Source organism: Vipera ursinii (assembly GCF_947247035.1).
Source record: "Vipera ursinii genome assembly, chromosome: 2".
Taxonomy (NCBI): Eukaryota; Metazoa; Chordata; class Lepidosauria; order Squamata; family Viperidae; genus Vipera; species Vipera ursinii.
The window spans coordinates 293,940,624-293,959,990 of NC_139513.1; the positions used below are offsets into that span (position 1 = coordinate 293,940,624).

At 47.1% G+C, this 19,367-nt stretch overlaps 1 protein-coding gene across 3 annotated transcripts in view; it reads right to left on the reverse strand.

The window, feature by feature from the left end:
- The window catches only part of MYO5B (myosin VB), a 161,438-nt gene that overhangs the window by 10,388 nt on the left and 131,683 nt on the right, over positions 1-19,367 (reverse strand). For all 3 annotated transcript variants that reach the window (XM_083355614.1, XM_083355615.1, XM_083355613.1), the window contains 3 exons: positions 17,098-17,198; positions 6,362-6,560; positions 384-477 (listed from right to left, as the gene is read on the reverse strand). In XM_083355614.1, the coding sequence (XP_083211740.1) occupies positions 384-477; positions 6,362-6,560; positions 17,098-17,198 (394 nt within the window). The remainder of the gene's footprint in view (positions 1-383; positions 478-6,361; positions 6,561-17,097; positions 17,199-19,367) is intronic.

Genomic DNA, 19,367 nt, shown 5'->3' on the forward strand with positions numbered 1-19,367 from the left:
GATCATCTTTGGTGACAAGCCAAGTCAATGGGGAAGCCAGATTCACTTAACAACCACTAACTTAACAACTTTAGTGACTCGCTTTACTGAGGCAAGAAAGGTCATAAAATGGGGTAAAATTCACTTAACCGCCTCACTTAACAACAGAAATTTTAGGCTCAATTGTGGTCATAAGTTGAGGGTGCACAGTGCACCCTTCCTTTGAAAAGCAGCTGCACTTGAGGTCTTTCCTCCAGCCTTACTCGGTCTCGGAGCAAGGCTGCCAGAGGTGATCGGGATCCTTCGCCTCCCTCGGCCTACAGGCAAGGCGGCTTTTGAGCCATCAGAGCGATTTTCTCAGAACAGAACCGGATGTTAATTTCAGCGGCAGAAGTGAAAGTTACCTTCGTAATCTTGCACTTTCTTCATATGAATCTTGAGCTGTTTCTTCAGCTTCTTCTCATTCTTTTCTAGTTTCTCCAGCATCTCTTTCAGGTCCTGAAAAACAGGAAGGAATTCCAGGAAATTCGGGTTCAGCTACTGCTCAGATACAGGAGCGATGCCCGGGCATTTTGTCTAGATCAGTTAAACAGCCAAAGAAGCAAAAGGGAAGACAGATGTGTTCATATATTTATTTAACAAATGTATACAGTCACTCGGGGGAAATTAGGGGAGAAACACAAAAGTATACTCAAGGCACATAAATCCAATCAAAAGCGAAATTGGATTGAGGCCCCTAAAAACTACATTATCAACACATAATCAAATCTATACTCACACTAGACCTCCATCAAGGCCTGGGGGAAGAATCAGTCCTTCACCGCGTTCAGGCTGCCTTCATCTTGGAGGGGGGGCTGTCCCACAAGACAGATGCCATGCCAGAGAAGGCACACATCAAGGGCCCACCAGGTGCCCTCTTTTGCAGCAGGGGTCCCAAATTCCCAGTCCGTGGACCGGCCCTGGTCTGCGGCATGACAGCCACCAGGCCGCACAAACAAGCAAAGTCCCACTTGTGGGATGCAGGCAGCACACAAAACCAGGCCCCGTCCGGTCCCCGCAGAAACCCCTCCCCACGGAACCGGTTCCTGATGCCCAAAAGGTTGGGGGCCGCTGTTTTACAGAGAGGACCCAGAGCGCGCCCACGGTGCCAGATCTCGTTGGAACCACTGGGCAGAGGTGATCCATAAGAAACTTGATCCTGTGCCACAGAGGATTTTAAAAGCAACAGCCAGCACCTCGAATTGCACTCAGAAGCTTACTGAGGGTCAATCCAGCTCACAGAGCGGCAGTTCAGGTAGTCCTCAACTTACACCCGTTCATTTAGCGGCTGTTTGAAATTACACAGCACTGAAAAAGGTGATTTGCAACCAGTTCCCACACTTACAATTGCCGCAGCATCGCCGCAGCTACATAATCAAAAATTCAGGCGCTCGGCAACCGGCACGTGTTTATGGCGCTACAAGGTCCTGGGGAACGGCATTTCAACCATCCAGGCTGCCTTCGGGCAAGCGGAGTCAACGAGGGAAGCGGGATTTATACTTAATGACTGCGTGATTCAACTACAGTGGCTCACTTAACGACCATGGCAAAAAAAGGATCATAAAATTGGGTGCAAGTCACTTAACCGGATCACTTAAGAATGGAAATTCTGGCCTTAATTGCAGTCATAAGTTGAGGACTATCAGTATTGGGTGGGTGTATCATGGAACAAACAATACTCTACCTCAGGGGTCTTCAAACGTGGCCCTTTGTTGACTTGTGGACTTCAACTCCCAGAATTCCTCAGCCAGCGTGCCTGGCTGAGGAATTCTGGGACTTGAAGTCCACAAGTCATCAAAGGGCCACGTTTGAAGACCCCCTGATCTACATGCTGTTGTGTTCTGGACCAGCTGTAGCTTTTGAACACTTTTCAACCGTAATAGTGCAGTTGACAGGAGTCTAAGGCAGCGGTCCCCAACCTTTCCAGGTTGGTGGTCTGGAGCGGGACGGGGGGAAGAGGTGATGGTTTTGTGTGAGGGAGAGACACGTGCACAGCTTCATCTGAGAGGGGCTGCGAGCGCCAGTGTGCTCAGCCGCTGCTCAGGCGGCCTGGGCCCGAATAGGTCGCAGCCTGGTAGTGGGCTGCAGTCCAGGGGTTGGGGACCCCTGGTCTACAATACGAGTGACCGTGAGCAAGGCCTCCCGGTCTAGAAATGCGCACCACTGTCCCAAAAGATGCATTTGTGTCAGAGCCCTCCTGGCCACAGCTGCCACTTTCTCCTCCAGTGAGCCCAGGAATAGCCCAGGAAGCAGGAAGGCCCCAGACTCGACCGCTTGGCTCCCCGGAAAAGCGCGTCTGCTTTGAAGGGGCAACCAAACGGGGCCTTTTGAAAGGCTGGGTGGTGACCAGAAAAACAACACAGCAGCCAACTCAGTTTGAAGTCAGGGATGTTAACCGCTACAACGGGGGTCTTCAGGGTTTGGGATTTTAACACAGAGCTGGAATCAAGAAGGTGTGGCTGTCAGAAACGCTTCCCTGACTTGCTTTCATTCAGAGAATCCATGCTGCAGCTCAAGACCTCTGTGTCGAAAGGATGAAGGACTCTCGTCTCGGAGGGGTGACCCCTTGTGTGGCCAGAGCCCCCCCCCCCAGCCTTATGTGGTCAGTTATGGATTTGCATTCATAATCAAAGGCTGCAGGAAGCCGATGAGAAAGATGCTGTGAATCAGACATTGTCCATTCATAACAGGTGATTAATCACCAGCGTTCAGCTTGCCCAACCTAGCAGAACAGTTGTGAGAATAAAACAAACATCCCATTTATGGTTTAATAATACTAAAGGTATTAAAGGTGTCTTCACAGGATGTCAGCTGTTCCAAATAAAGCTGCCTTTTGCAAGTGGCCGATGGGGACTTTGTCAATGCCGATGCTGCTCAAGTGGGGCCCAAGACTCTCTTACTGTTCTCTTTGCTTTCTTTTGCCACAGTCGTTCTGCTTCATTTTGCAGGCTTTTGTATTTTGCGATTGTGGTGATTATATTCTCACCAGACTCAGCTGAAAGTCTTTGATCAATCTGAATTTTTTTCCTTTCAGGGTTTATTTCAATCCCTGCCGAGCCAATCAATTATACATTGTGAGTCAAGTAATTTGTCAGGTTGCCATGGCGAGCCTGAATTATTCTAAACATCAAGTTGTCACACTGCTTTTTGAAACCCTCTCTTCAGGTCCTTATTAAATGTACCTATAATTTTTCCGAAAACTTAGTTCAGCGAAATGGGGACGTTGTGGTTTAGCAAACCAACTGTGGCTTTTAGAGCCAGTTTATAAAAGCTGTAAAGTCAAAAAGCATAAGTTGGGCAAAGTTTAGGGACCCGTATTGATGTTATTTATTTTACAGTATGTGTAGCGGAAGAATGTTTCACAATGGAGCTGATGAAACAAAAAGAGTGGGTCACATTTGACTTTTGTTTGGGGTTTTTTGGGGGGTGGAAAATAATTTTGTTTTTCTTGGAAATGTTGTTAGATCCCATTTTATCTATTACGAGTCAAGGAATTGTGTAGAATGCTCTGCCCTTCCATTTTCCTCCAGCAACAAGGCTGGGTGAGGTGCATTGGACTAAGAGAAGGACTGGCCCAAACTCAGCCAGCCAAATTCGGTGCCTAAGGGAGAACTAGAACTCACACTCTCCTGGCTTCTAGTCCAGCACACCTCTGGGAAATTTAGAAGTTAGGGCAAATTTAGACCCTCTTAACTCCCCCCCCCCTTTGACCTCGTTTCTTGTGATGGCTCAAATCCGTATTTCCCTGGCAGTAGACGTGGCGTGTCCCGAAAGCTAACTTGGAAAGGCTTGCACTAATTCTGCCCGAATGCACGACTGCGTATAAGTTCTGCATTCTTTCGTTGTCCTTAAAGATTTATGCAGGACACTCACTTAGCAGGCATCAGATCTGTCCCCACCCCACCCGGCTGGGCTTCCCCTTAGAGCAGCGCCTTCCCTAGTCAGAGAGGGATTCTACCAGATTGCACACCTGGATCAAGTCTCTTCGGTGGAAGGGAGAATCTGCTTTGGGGTGGAGCCTGCTGGTTCCTGGTCCGCTCCCCAAAGTAGGAGTGTCCAACCTTGGCCACTTTAACTCCCATGGCTGGCTGAGGAATTCTGGGAGTTGAAGTCCACAGGTCTTAAAGTTGCCAAGGTTGGACCTGCCAGATCCAAAGCGTGCAGCTCTTCAGGTAGCTACGGATCTCATGAGCTTCGCAGAGGAAAAGGCTCCACTATTTCAACCCAGCAGTGTCAGCACAGCACATTTTGGCCAATTATCGGACTGACCCTTTTTGGGGGTTTCAATAACAGCGACTCACTCACACATGAAGTGAGCAGGCCGATTTTCCACAAGGGACTGTCTGAGGCGGAAACTAAACTCAACGTAAATGTCTCCGATTGTAAAGTGATGCTCCAAGGATCCCACGTTTACAGAAGGTTCTGCTAGTTGGAGGACATGTTTTGGCCCTTTACAGATAGTCCTCAATTTACACTGTTCATTTAGCAAGCGTTCAAAGTTACAACAGCACTGGAAAAAGTAGCTTATACTGACAACTGTTGCAGTATCCTTATGGTTACGTGATCAAAATTTGGGCAACTGGCGGGTATTTATGACGCCTGCAGTGTCCCAGTGACACTTGATCGCTATTTGTGATCTTCCTAGCCAGCTTTTGACAAGCAAAGTCAATGGGTTAAGCTGGATCTGCTTAACGACTGCACGATCCACTTAACAATTTCAGTGATTTGCTTAACAACCGTGGCAAAAAAAGGTCATAAAATTAAGTGCAACTCACAACTGCCTTGCTTAGGAACGGAAATTCTGGCCTCAGCTGTGATCGTAAGACGAGGACTCTCTGTCCCTCTGCCAAGGGCATTCAGGAGGGGATGCGCCTCGAATGCAGACAAAGCTGCTGAAAATTCATTGAAAATTGTTCCTTGCCAGGCTATCACCCAAACTATTCTCCAGAGCACCCGAGGGAAAGAGGAGAAACCACGGATGGAAACTGACCGGAGAGAGACACAACCTGGAATTAAGGAGAAACTTCTTGACAGTGAGGACAATTAACCAGTGGAACAGAAGTTGCCTCCAGAAATCGTGGGCTCTCCATCCCTGGAGGTTTTTGAGAAGAGACCGGACAGTCACTTGTCTGAGATGGTATAAGGTCTCCTGCTTGAGTGGGGGGCTGGACTAGAAGACCTCCAGGATCCCTGCCAGCTTCTATTCTATTCCATTCCATTCCACCACGGCAGCACTGCTTTTCTTGCTGCTCCCATGCCGTGCTGTTCTACATCCAGAAGGCACGTTAAGCACATTCCCACAGGGAAATGTTATTTTTGTCCATTTTATTATCTAAAAATAGACTGACCCAAGGAAACCTCTCAGACTCAGACCCGGATCCAAACATCAGCATCATTTAGTGAATTTTGTTAATTCAAGCCTTAAGGCTTAAACCTCCCCGTACCCAAGAAAACATTCATATTAAAATACATGCTTAAAGTTTTCTGTTGCTTTTAGAAAACGGGATCAACAAGGGTGGCAAATGATAAACTGTCTTGGTTGGGAGTCAAAGTTAGCTTACCATTCCATCCTTCTGACGGTTAGGGTCTCTCTCCCTCTCCCCCCTAGGCAAGCTTTCTCCAGGAGCATCGGGACGGGGGGGGGGCACAGCCTAAGCTTCACAAGGGGCTACTGGGCAACTGGGGGTCAAAAGCCGTCAGCTGTAGGAAACCTTCTACCCAAAGCTCTGGAGAAGCTCCTGATTTTGCATTTATCTTCCTTCCTCCCGCTCCGTGGCTCTTTTGGACCGCACACACAGAATACAGAGGACCTTGGAGGTCTTCAAGCCCAGCCTCTGCCCAGGTAGGAGACCCTAGACCATTTCAGACAAGTGGCTGTCCACTTTTGAAGGCAACTTCCGTCCCACTGGTTAACTGTTCTCATTGTTAGGAAATCTCTCCGTAGTTCTAGGTTGCTTCTCTCTTTGATTACTTTCCATCCGTTGTTTCTTGTCCTGCCTTTGGGTGCTTTGGAAAATAATTTGCCCGCCTCTTCTTTGGGGCAGCCCCTCAAATACTGAAATGCTGCTATCCTATCTCCCCCAGTCCTTCTTTTCTCTGAACTAGCCAATTCCCGCAGCCGTCCTTCGTATCTTTTAGTCTCCAGGCCTTGGATCATCTTAGCTGCTCTTCTCTATGAGCAACGTCTCATACACCTACGACTCTACATCTACGAGCAGGTCTGGCTAACCCGTGAAGGCCACCCTGGAGGACTTTTTGACTGAGGAGTCGGGCACCTGTCTTTCAAACAAGGCATTGTCACCCGCGACAGGAACAACCCTGCCCTTCCGCTCGTTCGCCATACCAGGTTCTCGCTGGTCAGCCGGGAGATTTCCTGCTGGATGCCAAACTCCACCTGGGCTTCCGGCGACAACTGGAGCGTCTGGAGGAAGAGTTCGTGCTGTTTCTCCAGGGCCTCCTTCAGGGCCTCCATCTGGTCCTTCAGGGCTTCTATTTCTTCTTCGTACTCCCTTCTCTGGTCCTGGAGCTGAGCCTCAAGGAGCCTGGAGGGGGGGGGAAACGGGAAAGGTGAGGACATCCGTCCCTCAAGCGATAGTAGGTCCTTCAGACGCCCAGAGGCTGCCAGGGTGCCTCTGTCGATGCATGAGGCACCAGGGCTCGCTCGGATTCACAGGCCAAAGGCCTGGAAGGAACCGTCGTGGGCAGGTCTTAGGTAGCAAAAGACACCTGCCAAGCGACTTTTGCACCGTGTGAACGGTAAATGTGTAGCCTCGCTGATTTACGTTGTCTACGGGCAGCCCTTGACTTACGACAGTTCGTTTAGTGACCGTTCAGAGTTACAACAGCACTAAAAAAAGTGACGTACGACCAGTGGTGGGATTCAAATACGGGAACAACCAGTTCTCTGTGTGGATGCCGCTTCCGGAAGTCCGTTCTGGGCCTGGGCAACAAAAAATGAGCTAGCGAAGTGGTGCGAACCGGCTGAATCCCACCCCTGCTTACGACCGTTTTTCACCCTTATGACTGTTGCAGCCTCCCCACGGTCACATGATCGAAATACAGATGCTTGGCACCTGGCACGTGTTTGTGACAGCTGCAACGTTCCGGGTTATGCGATCCCCTTTTGTGACCTTCTGACAAGCAAAGGCAATGGGGAAGCCAGATTCACTTAACAACCGTGTTGCTAACTTAACCACTGCAGTGATTCGCTTAGCAACTGTGGCAAGCAAGGTCGTAAAATGGATCAAAGCTCACATAACAACTGTTCTGCTTATCAACAGAAACATGGGGCCCAACTGTGGTCGTGAGGCGAGGACTACCTGTATGCATTTATTTTACATAGCCATAGGGGAAAACAGACCGGTATAGTTGGGAAAGGCCCTGGGTGAGAAATCAAGAGATGCCGAGTTCCAGTCTTGCCTGAGATGCAGCCTTCTGGGCCACCTTGGGCCAGAACTTTTCCCTCGCCCCCCCCCCTCACCCCCCCCAGGAAGAAGTCGAGAAGGGCAAACCACTTCCAAAAACCTTTCCAAGGAAACTCAGGGCCTTCGCCAGGAAGTCTCCGGGAGTCAAGGCAGGCTTGAACCCAACCCAAACCCTCACGTATCTCGGAACCTTTTCTTTTCAGACACAAACGCTGCTGACATTAGCACCGAATGGCTGCCCACACTCATCATTCACACGCGTAATGGTGTGGAAGGCTTACATCTGGAACTACAAATTGTGAAGGAGGCTCCCACTGGTTATATTGTGCTGCCTGCGTGCTGGGTCGCTACCACACCTCACTTTCTTCACGTCAGTTTTGGCTGCCAGGTAGCCAGTCCATGAGAATTAGCGGCCTTGGCTGTGGATTTCCAGGCTATTTATTTGGGTTTACGTCCCACCTCTCTACTTAGCTGGAGAATCTGAAGAGGCCAAAGGAATAATAACACCCCAAGTGTCCCCAACCTACAACCTCGGAGGTTGGGGGGGGCATGGTCCAGATGGCAGACTTCTGAAACCCTCCACCCCTGGAGTCCTTTGCTACCCCCCCTCCCTCATTTGAAAAAGAGTCTCATCCCAGAAACAAAACTTAACAAAAATAAAAAAAGCATTTGGAGTTCACCATTTAATCCGGCTTCCCCAAAGCTATCGTCCCACTTACTTTACGCATCAGAATCGGTGGGCAACTGTCTTAAATGGTTCCTTTTTCCCCCCACCAAAATCATTTCTGGGCTCCCTTTAAGACATTCCCAGCTAAGAACAACTTTATGAATTCCAAAAACTGGTCTTTTTATATAGCAAAAAAAAGAAAAAAAGAAAAGACTTGGTTTTAAAATGAGGCATGAGGCATATTAAAAGGGCAAGGAAGGAACAGAATGAAAAGCCAGGAAGAACGAACCAAGGAAATTGAAATTTCTGTGACAAAATGGAGGGGATTCCCCCCGCTGCCCCAAATACACGCCCGTTTCCATGTATTCTGCGGGGGGAGGATGATGAAGTAAGGACGAAAGTGCATTTGGAGGAGCTCTTTGCCTTTCTGGATCCGTCTCCACCTACGCCGATTCACCGCCCAGAGGGTTCCAGCCCTCCTCCTGTGTGCCTGAGGAAAAGCTTAACCTTTGGTGAGCTAAATTGAATTTTAAAAGGTACCAATTACAGCTTGCCTGAGATGAAATCTCTGCCCCCTGAACCCTTTTTCAACTCTTTTCCAAGAACCTCTTAAAAGCTCGGCTGCTGAGCAGAAACGGCTCTCGCGTTTTGAGCCCGGCCCGCCATCTTGAAGTTCTCCCCTCCCCCAACACGAAACAGCCCCCCCCTCCCCAATTTTCCCTAAATTCTCTCGACAGAGGAGAAACGATGCGCTTGGAGTTTTTCATTCATGGAGAAATTGCAATGCGAAATAAACGTTTAAACACACCTGCGGTCTCAGGTTATACAGGTGGTCCTTGACTTACGACCACAATTGAGGCCAAAATTTCCACAGCTAAGCATTTAAGTGAATTTTGCTCAACTTTAGGACTTTTCTCGCCACAGCGGTTGTGAATCACTGCAGTTGTTGCGTGAATCCGGCTTCCCCATTGACTCTGATGGCTAGAAGGTCGCAAAAGGGGACACACACACCCCCGGGACACGCTGCGACCGTCATAAATACATGCAGGTTGCCAAGCACCTGAGTTCTGATCACGTGGCTGTGGAGGAGGCTGCAACGGTCGTAAGTGTGAAAAATGGCCCTAAGTCACTTTTTTCAATGCCGTTGCAACTTCTAAAGCAACGGTTGTTAACTGGGGGCTGCCCGTAAACCCTGCCACAAACTGTGCAGGTGTCTGGTCTGCAGCAAAGGCCGGGGCTGGCGGTGAGTGTGCTCAAGGGCTCCCGCTGCCTTTCTTCCTCCTCCTCCTCCTCCTCCTCCTCCCTGCCAGAGTTCCCCAACGGCTTTGCGGACCAACCCGGGGGGGGGGGGAAAGGGATGGTGGGCAAGTGGTGGGCAAGAGTGCCCACACAGCTCCAGTTGTGAGAACGGTGGGCACGCACGCCTGCCATTTAGAATAGAATAGAGCTGGAAGGGACCTTGGAGGTCTTCTAGTCCAGCCCCCCCACTTAAGCAGAAGAACCTATACCATCTCAGACAGGTGACTGTCCAGTCTCTTCTTAAAAACCTCCAGTGATGGAGCACCCACGATTTCTGGAGGCAACTTCTGTGCCACTGGTTGATTGTCCTCCCTGTCAGGAAGTTTCTCCTTAATTCCAGGTTGCTTCTCTCTTGGATCAGTTTCCATCCGTTGTTTCTCCTCCTTCCCTCTGGTGCTCTGGTGAACGACCTGGCCCCCTCCTCTTCTTTGTGGCAGCCCCTCAGATACTGGAAGGCTGCTATCACGTCTCCCCTATTTCTTCTTTTCTTTAGTCCTCAACTTACAACCACTGGTTTGGTGACCATTCAAAGTTGAAACAGCACTAAAATAAAAGGGTTACGACCTTTTTTCACCACAGAGGCCACTGCAGCCCCCCCACAGTCACTTGATCAAAATCCAGAGGCTTGGCCATTGACTCGTATTTATGACGGTCGCAGCATCCTGAGGTCACGGGATCCCCCTGGGGAAGCCAGAGCCACTTAACAACTGCAGTGATTCACTTAACAACTGTGGAGAGAAAGGTCGCAAAATGGGGCAAGGCTCACTTTAACAACTGTCTTGCTTAGCAATGGAAATGTTGGGCTCAATTTTGGCCGTAAGTCGAGGATTACTTGTATAAGCTCTGCCTCTTACAAACACACCCTAAACTTGGATGACTCTCCACACCGCTCCCGTTTCACGCTCCCTAAATTGAGAGAGACACAGCTGGCCTTTCAAAATTCAAATTTCTCCACCAAACACCACCTGGGCAGGAAAATCCGATTTTTTTTTTTCATTTTCCTCTGGGAAAAAGCAACTTCTGCAAAGGTTTCCCCTCGGTCCCTGGGATAAGACTCCCCTCTCTGTGGTGAGACTGACTCTGAATTATATCCTAAGCACGAGACGTTCTGTTCCAGCTCTGATCCCCTTGTGTCGTCTGTGTTTTGCTGCTTGGTTGTTGCCTTGGAATGAATTACAAGACAGCTTACAGGTTCCTTGAAGAGGAGTGATAAATAAATCGCATACTTTTTCTAGCAAACTGCTAGAAATAAATACCCCTTTCTTTCCCTCAGCTGAAATAATGAAAATAATGTCAACTCCAAATAGAGTTACTTAAACATTGATCTGAGGCTTCATACTTAACATCTCCACGGCATGTAAAATGTTTGTGTCAGAGGAACAACTAATCAGTTTTTGTTTTTGAAGATAAATGGTTGTTTTTTTTTTACTTTACTACCATATCAAACTGAAAATGGCAGAGCGCTGAGTTAAACGGTACCCATTTGTATAGCTATGCAAAATGATAAATTGCAACAGAAAGACTGATGCAGGCAAGTATTAAAAAATGGATGTTAAGAAAAGCCATTTTAATTTTTTTTCTTTGAAAAGTCTATTAACTGAGCAACAACATAACGTATCCTCAATGCATGCTATTTATCCTAAAATCTACTGGTTTGCATTTATGGGATGGATGGATGTTGCTGGATTTATATACCAGACATACAGCACTCCTGACTCCATAACTCTTTAGACCTCAAATAAACGTTATCTTCTATCTCAGCTGGGGGGAAAGTAGGGCCTTTTCACATTAATGTTGATGGCAACCAAGGTGCTTTAAATGCACATTTGAAAATATGAAGACTTGGTTGAGAAAAATCTAACTAATCCAGGCTAACATGCAGGCAGATACTCTGGCCACAGGCTAGAATTGGCTCCAGGGCCGGGTCTGCAGGCCTTGTGGAAAACTCCAGTTTGATAAGGGCATTAACGTACCCCCCAGCTCTCTCCCTCTAGCATGCACAGAAGCCCTAAAGCCTGCAGTCTTTATGCTGATTGAACTTTTTGATTAAATATCCATTTTATGTTTAGGGACACGGTGGCTCAGTGGGTTAGGACGCTGAGCTTGTCGATCAGAAGGTCGGCAGTTTGGCAGGTCGAATCCCGAGTGACGCGTAGCAGAGTGAGCGCCTGTTACTCGTCCCAGCTTCTGCCAACCTAGCAGTTCGAAAGCACGTAAAAATGCAAGTAGAAAAATAGGGACCACGACGGTGGGTAGGTGGCAACAGCGTTCCGTGCGCCTTTGGCGTCTAGTCATGCCGGCCACATGACCACGGAGACGTCCTCGGACAAGCGCTGGCTCTTCGGCTTTGAAACGGAGATGAGCACCAGTCCCTAGAGTCGGAAACGACTAGCACGCATGTGCGGGGGAACCTTTACCTTTACCTATGTTTACTTAGAATACTGCGGGCAATAAGAGTACAGTTAGTCCTCTTTTAGTGACTGTTTGCTCTTACGACAGGGGTGAAAAAGTAACTTTACAAACAATTCTTGCGTTTATGATCAGGTGTGTAAGGACAAGGGAAAGCTGAAGTAAAATCATAAGCACAGTCAGTTCCACTTAGTGACTGCTTCGCTTAACAACTGTCCTAATTGTGGTTGTTAAATGAGGGCCGCCTGCGTATGGATGGCTGATCTGACAAACAACACATCGAGCAGTAGCTGATGCGTCCTGTGGGTGCACAATTAAAATAGCCCACGCAGTTCATTGTTTGGAAATTCAAGGCAATTCTGGCAAGGCCCCCTCTGCTTCGGCAGTCAGCTCAAGAGGGGGCCATTCTCACGTGAAAAAAAACCACATCAACTTGTCCGCTGGCTCATCTAACCAACATTCATTCACAGCTTCTGGGTAGTCCTCAACTTACAGCCACTCGCTTAGTGACTGTCCTAAGCAACAGTGGCACTGAAAAAAGTGATTTACGACTGTTTTTCACACTTGCGACTGTTGCAGCATCCCTGTGGACAAGTGATCCGAATCCGGACACTCGGCAACTGACTCGTACTTATGACGGCTGCAGCATCCCAGGGTCACCCGATCCACTTTTGTAACTTTCTGACAAGCAAAGTCAATCCCAGATTCGCTTAACAACCATGTTACTAACTTAACAACTGCAGCGATTCATTTAACGACTACGGCAAGAAAGATTGTAAAATGGGACAAAACTCACTTAAGAGCTGTCTTGCTTAGCAAGGGAAATTTGGGGGCTCCACTGTGGTCGTAAGTCGAGAACTGCCTGTTTTTTTACCAAGCTGTGTCAATGGTTACCTTGTGATTAAGGCAGTGGCTGGCCAGGCCCCAGGGGACTCCTGGTCTTTAGGAGAAGCCATTTCTGGCACAAGGGAAAAGCGAGGGAGGGAAAGACCGCGAAAGCCCCCAAAGAGCAGGAAGAGGAGGAAAAAAATAGATATATATTTGACCTGGCTACTTGCTTTAGACCCTGGTAGGCCAAGCCGAGCTCTCCATCTTCGTTCAGGTAGCCCCAATCCTCAGTCTTGCTAGAAAGAAAGGGCCGGGCAAGGGGAGGGAGAGGAGGAGGAGAGACAGCAAAGAGAAAAAGGGAGAGTCAGGTGCGGATCAGAGGGAGGAAGGAGGCCTCGGGCGCAAGCGTGCTGGCCGATTCACAACCCTGCGAGTGGGACCCACAGCTGAGACTGCTACCTGCCCTTTTGCTCCCAGGGCTCACCTGGGGGGGGGACAACTGGCTGCAATCCATCGCCGTGGGACAAGTCAATGCTGCATTAATTGTTTCATTCAGTTCCTTTTATTATTGGTAAACGCGCCTTCGTTGACGTTATTGTAACTTTTGCATTTCTGGATCGACTTTCTTTGTGTTACCATTATTGGCCACAATTAATGTAACTTTTGTATTTGTTGAATTGTCCCGCAGCCAGCGAGCTGTCCCAGGGCAAGCGGTTCCATCCCACACCTATGGATGAGGGTGCTTGCCTGGGGGACGGCGGCCCTTTTGTGACCTGTGGACTTCAACTCCCAGAGTTCCGTGCTTGCTGGCTCAGGGATTCTGGGAGTCGAAGGCCACAAGTCGTGAAAGGACCATCGTTCCCCAGCCCTGTTTTAGAACCACCAGATAAACTTACTGTACCGAAGGAGGATCACAGGAAAGCGAAGCGAAGACCCCTGCGAGGGAAATGCCCGCTGCAAGCACGATCAAAGCATTTGGAGATAGAATCGACCCAATAAACATTACTGGGAAATACTGGGAGCCGGTTACTGGGCTCCCTGCCGGCAGATTGCAAGGGAAAGACCGAAGAAGAACGCCTTCTCCCGGAATATTACGTGTGCCTTGACAGTCACCCTGAAGCGGCTAGATAACAGAAAGATAAGGGGGCAATTTAATCGCCCCGTGTCATTTTGTCCTGCTTTGATAAGCTATTCAATTTGATAAGCTTTGATAACTTTTCAAAAAGCCAGTGCTATGATAAGCTGCTTATTTTTACTCAATTATTCAATCAATCGTTTATGTGTGGTATCAAAAGTTTGGTATTTATTTGCAGTCTGCTGACCTTCTGTTGACCGTTTGTTCTCCGGGATCACCCCTCTTCGTGTTAAGTTACGCGTCTACACTAATTCTATCAAAGAATTCCACATACATCTACACAACTAGTCCTCGCTTAATAACCGCTTGCTGTTCGGAGTTAGGACGGACCTCTGCAGAGCTGCTTACGGCCCATTTTTGAAGATCCGATGGCTGTACATTCTTTGCAATCACATGACTGCATTTTGAGCGTTTGCAACTGGCTCATGTGTGTAAGCTATTTGTAGCATCCCACGGTCACCTAACTGCAATACTTGGCTTTTTTTTTTACTGGTATTTGGTTTTTACTTCTGGGTTCTGCCAAAAAATGCCCACTGGGGAAAATGGGTTTGCTTAATAACTATGGCTGTCACTCAGGGCCTGTGGTTTAACAACTGCAGCATTTGCTTAACAATCATTTGCAAAAAAAATGTCACAAAAGCAGGTACAGTCACTTGGTGACCTGTTTAATGACCCTCATGATTTATGATTGTAATTCCAGTCTCAACTACGGTCATAAGCTGAGGACTACCTGTGTACTGTACTGACTAAACGTGGAAAGCTGGGTTCCAGGCATCTTTCACGGCAACAGAGGGCAAGGCCTGTCTTGGAAAGCTGAACCTGAATAAGGGTATTTTCAAAGATCTTCACAATGGCCCAATGTGCATGGGTACATCAAAATACTGGTGTGGTCCCAGCCAGCCATGGTTTGTGTAATATATGTGAGTTAAACACTGTTAAACTTAAAGAAACGCAAGTGACAGCTTTTTGACAGCTGACAGCTCCACACGCGGCTACCGATGACAGCTGAAATTGACAGCTGCGCACGCAGTCCGCACAGATTGGATAAAACCAAAACGGCGGGAGAATCCGCGAGCGGGGATTGGCCAGAGGCTCGCCGGCACCACTATATAAGGGGGTTCAAAAGCCTGCTTGTTGTTCCTGTGGAGATAATAAACAGCTGATCGTATCCGAGCCTGCTGTCCTCGTTACCGGGAACCCGCTGCAGACATTAGAGTTTGCATGATCAGCATAACCCAGATTGAGTAACTGCAATGTAGGAGATCTGTGATATGACCAGATCTTTGGATTTTGCAAAACAAAGAAGAATTGAGGAATAAGACCTCAGGTTACAGGCCTCACATGTGACACTTTAATTCAGGGGGTCTCCCAACTTGGCCCTTTTATGAGTTGTGGACTTCAACTCCCAGAATTCCTCAGCCAGTGTGCCTGGCTGAGGAATTCTGGGAGTTGAAGTTCACAAGTCATAAAAGGGCCACGTTGGAAGACCCCTGCTTTAATTCATTCTAAGTGGGGGAGAAGTTCCCCACTATCCTAAAATACAGTCGTAGAAAAAGTTTCAGGTTTTTCAATAAATGTACATCCTTCGCGGCCTGAAGGCTTGACTGCAGAAGACGTTAAATAGAGGCAGTTCACCTCGAGCGCAAACGTTCACAGCTACAAACTGACGGTCCAGGGAACCGTTTCAAAGCAAGCCCTCTCAGCTTTGGGACCTAAAGGCTTTGCCAGTTGGGTCTAGTGGCGAAGGCACCAGGCTAGAAAGCAGGAGATCATGAGTTATGTGACCTCATTGCTTCGTGGTGGCAATCCTGGCAGTCCCTGTTGCTGTCGTAACCTGAGGACTTTGTGGGTTGTTAAGTGAGGACCTCACGTGACTACGAACTGGGAAAAGGAGGAAGTCCTGGAAAGCATGTTGGCAACAGGAATGGGTGAACAGATTCAATCAATCTCAGTTTTAGTATGCCACCATTTAAGAAATATCGTGGTTCTGAATATATGAGGGGAACATTAGCCTTGGTGGAGCAGTGGGCTAATGCCTCCTTAAGTAACACCAGCTGCCTGCAATTAGTGCAGGTTCGCATCCCACCAGGCTCAAGGTTGACTCAGCCTTCCATCCTTCCGAGGTAGGTAAAATGAGGACCCAGATTGTTGGGGGCAATTAAGCTGACTTTGTAATAATGCCGCTTGGGGTGTGTGTGAAAGCCCTAATAAGCAGGCATATACATAGAATGAAGGCTACTGCTAAGCTTGTAAGCCGCCCTGAGTCTTTGGAGAAGGGCGGGATATAAATGGAATTAAAATAAAAAAATAAAAATAAAAAACAAGGTCAGTTTGAAAAGACCGGTGATTCTGATGATGTGATTGTCATTTTGCCTAGACTCAGCACTTGGGAATCCAGAAGTGAACAGGGCTGTGAATGCATTGCATGTCAATGTGAGGGAAAACTCGGCCAAAAAAATGTTTGCAGAGTTGACCAAGATAACTGTAGCACAGGGACAAATATGTGAGCAAGAAGGAGAGAGGATTATAGGCCAACAAAAGAAAAGTCACTATACAAGGGAATAACTAACTTTCACAGAGAAGAAATGGCTAGGGACGACGTTAGCTATAGATTTGCTTTGTTTCCGTATTTGACAAGGTTGACACCCCAAACAACAATCAAAAGAATACAGACTGAAACTTCTCCACTGAAAGTAGCGAACACGGAGGTTTTTCAGGAAAAGGTTCCAGGTTTTGTTCTTTTCAAGGTTCTAGGTGAGATCCTTGGTTCAGAAACAGCTACCTTTCAATGTCACTAAAATGGATGAGAGAAATCTAGCGGTTCAGGCACTAGCCTAGCTCAGAACCGAAGAAGCTTCTTGGATGAAAAGCAAAATGTCTTCAAGGAAAAAATCAAGAAAGTCCGGTTGCCTTTTGAAAAGCACCTTTAGTAACACTTAAGTTTGTAAACTTTTCTCCACAGTGAGATTTAAAAAGAATTCTGTTCCTCTTACTATTTACCACAGGATGGTTGTTACGACACTGCAAAAAAAGTTCTCCAGAAGTTCCTCACAACACAAGAAGATTAGCCATATGAAGACACGTCTTCATGAAATATTACATGTCCACAAACAGGCACAGCCCAGACAGCCCAGTGTGTATATAGGAGATGTTTTTACAAGCGGGAGTAATGCATGTTTCTTTAACAGTACTCTCACTGTTGATTATCTGCTCTGGCGACACTCCTTCCAATTAATTTAAATAGTTTAAATGAATTTAAGGAGGCCCCAATTCTAATTTTTCTGGTCTTTCATAATAGGTAGGTCAAGACAGCTTACCGATTTGTTTCACACATTCCATGATAGGCCTCAATCGCATCTTCTGGATCCATGTGCTTGTCACTATTGGGCCAGCTGGTTTGCGTGCTGAGGATTGATTCCTTAAAAAAAGTCAAAAGATCAATATTTTGCCTCATAAATTATTGCTATTTTTGATAACGCTGATTGTGATGCACTAATTTGGGTTTGCAAGCACATTTACAATAGCCACAAAATAAATGAAAGCCAACAGAAAAAGCCCAAGTAATACAACCTAAAGGAAGTTAGAGAGAGAGAGGGAGAGAGGGAGAGAGAGAGAGAGAGAGAGAGAGAGAGAGAGAGAGAGAGAGAGAGAGAGAGAGAGAGAGAGAGAGAGAGGGACTGGGGATAGATAAAAAAATTCTATTTCATTTATGCTGGTTTAATTCTCTTCCCTTTCCTCTAAATAATCCTGCATTTTAAAGAGAGCAGTGAAGATTCTCTGTCTGTTGAAATATTCCGAATAATTCATGTCACAAAATTACTGCTCCCAAATTTAGGAGCAGGAATGTATGATACTAACATGCAATCAAGTGGGTTTGCCAGCTTATAAGGAGCAGAAATCGGGGACAGAGCAGTGCTGGGATCTAACGGTGAAGCTTTCCCTGTCCGGCCGTGCCCAACTCCAGAGGCAGCGCGCATCTCTGTTTTTTGGCCAAGGGAGTCCAAAAACGTTTTCCGTGGTCCTGTGACCAGCATGGCTATACACCAAAGGCGCACGGAATGTTGTTACTTTTCCACCAAAGTGGTACCTATTTATCTACTCGCAATTGCATGCCTTCAACCACCTGACAAGCTCAGCATCTTTAACCACGTAGCCACTGCACCCCCTTCTAGGACTGAAAGTGAAACGGGGAAAGTTATAAAATTCATCACAGTGCTGGAGGAAATATACCAGGTATAGCCAAACTCATTCTCAGAAATTAGTCTTTGTGTTAGTTCAACTGTTGCAGATAGAGAAAAGTGACACTTGGCAGAATTTTACTCGTGTAGCTTATATTCCTTCCTCTTCTATTCTATTTTAAAAAATAATAATAATCCTGAGATGCAACCCTACAGTAGAAATTCTGTAAAGTAATCCAAATATTAATTCTTCACATCCATCACAATTCTGACAATCTCCCAGAGCTAGAAAAAAGCTTTAGAAAATGAGAGACATCAGGTCAAATATTGTGGAAGACTGCGCTTCTTATAATTCAGGAGAAGGATTAACTTGGATATTGCCTTAGGATAAGCCTAAGGATAAGCCAATCAATTAACACCCAATTCATTTTACTAGCTGCATTAGCCATTTTTTTCAATCAGCACAATGTTTGCTAACATATTTATATATCTATCTCCGCTCACCCCATTATCCAAAGTGACTCTGGACTTTGAACACAATCTTGCTCTGATATTTGCACAGTAGTTGATAACTTAAACAATAGCTTATTATTAAAATGTATTATTTATAATAATAACTTTATTGTTTATATGCCTTTTTAAAAATACAAATTCATTTGGTTTTCTTCTCTGGCCCGTGCATTTCCCTGATTAAGACTTTTGACTCAACATTTTCCCAATGCAAGTTCTTTGAAATACGAATCATTTTTACTGACACTTGCACTTCTTTTGAAGTTAGCGATGGTGGTAACTGAAACTGGTTGGTTAATAGAATGCCAGGTTTTTGCCTGTGGAAATTCTTTACCTTTCACTTCAGTTTATTTATGTTTTGCAGTGCCATTGTTTTTAAAAATCATACTGTCAACATACCCATCGTTTGATCAGCTGGAAGGAAGGTCTTTAGAATACAGGGAGAATTTTCCCAAGTGAATTCAAGGGAGAAGCTGATAAACGCCTTGCCCTGCCTTCCCTCTTCTGCCTGCTCACCGTGGATACCCTCCGCTTGTCGGAGGGGCAGCGGCGACGATCCCACCGGTCGGAGACCTTCTATGACTACCAGCTGGCTGGCGCCGTTTTTGGCGGCGCGGAGCCTTCTTCTCCTCCCGGATGGTGGTTGCAGAGCACCACCACCTGTTTGTTGGATCCGTGCCCCTCCTGGCTTGCTTATGCGGCTCGGGAGGGAACACGAGGCTGGTTCCATGCAGTAATAACTGCTTCCTTGAAGGAGGGTGTCTTTCCTGCCGCCTTGAAGGAGGCGGTGGTGAGACCCCTCCTCAAGAAGCCTGCTTTGGACCCGGCTGTTTTAAACAACTATCGTCCAGTCTCCAACCTTCGCTTTCTGGCGAAGGTTGTTGAGAGTGTGGTGGCGC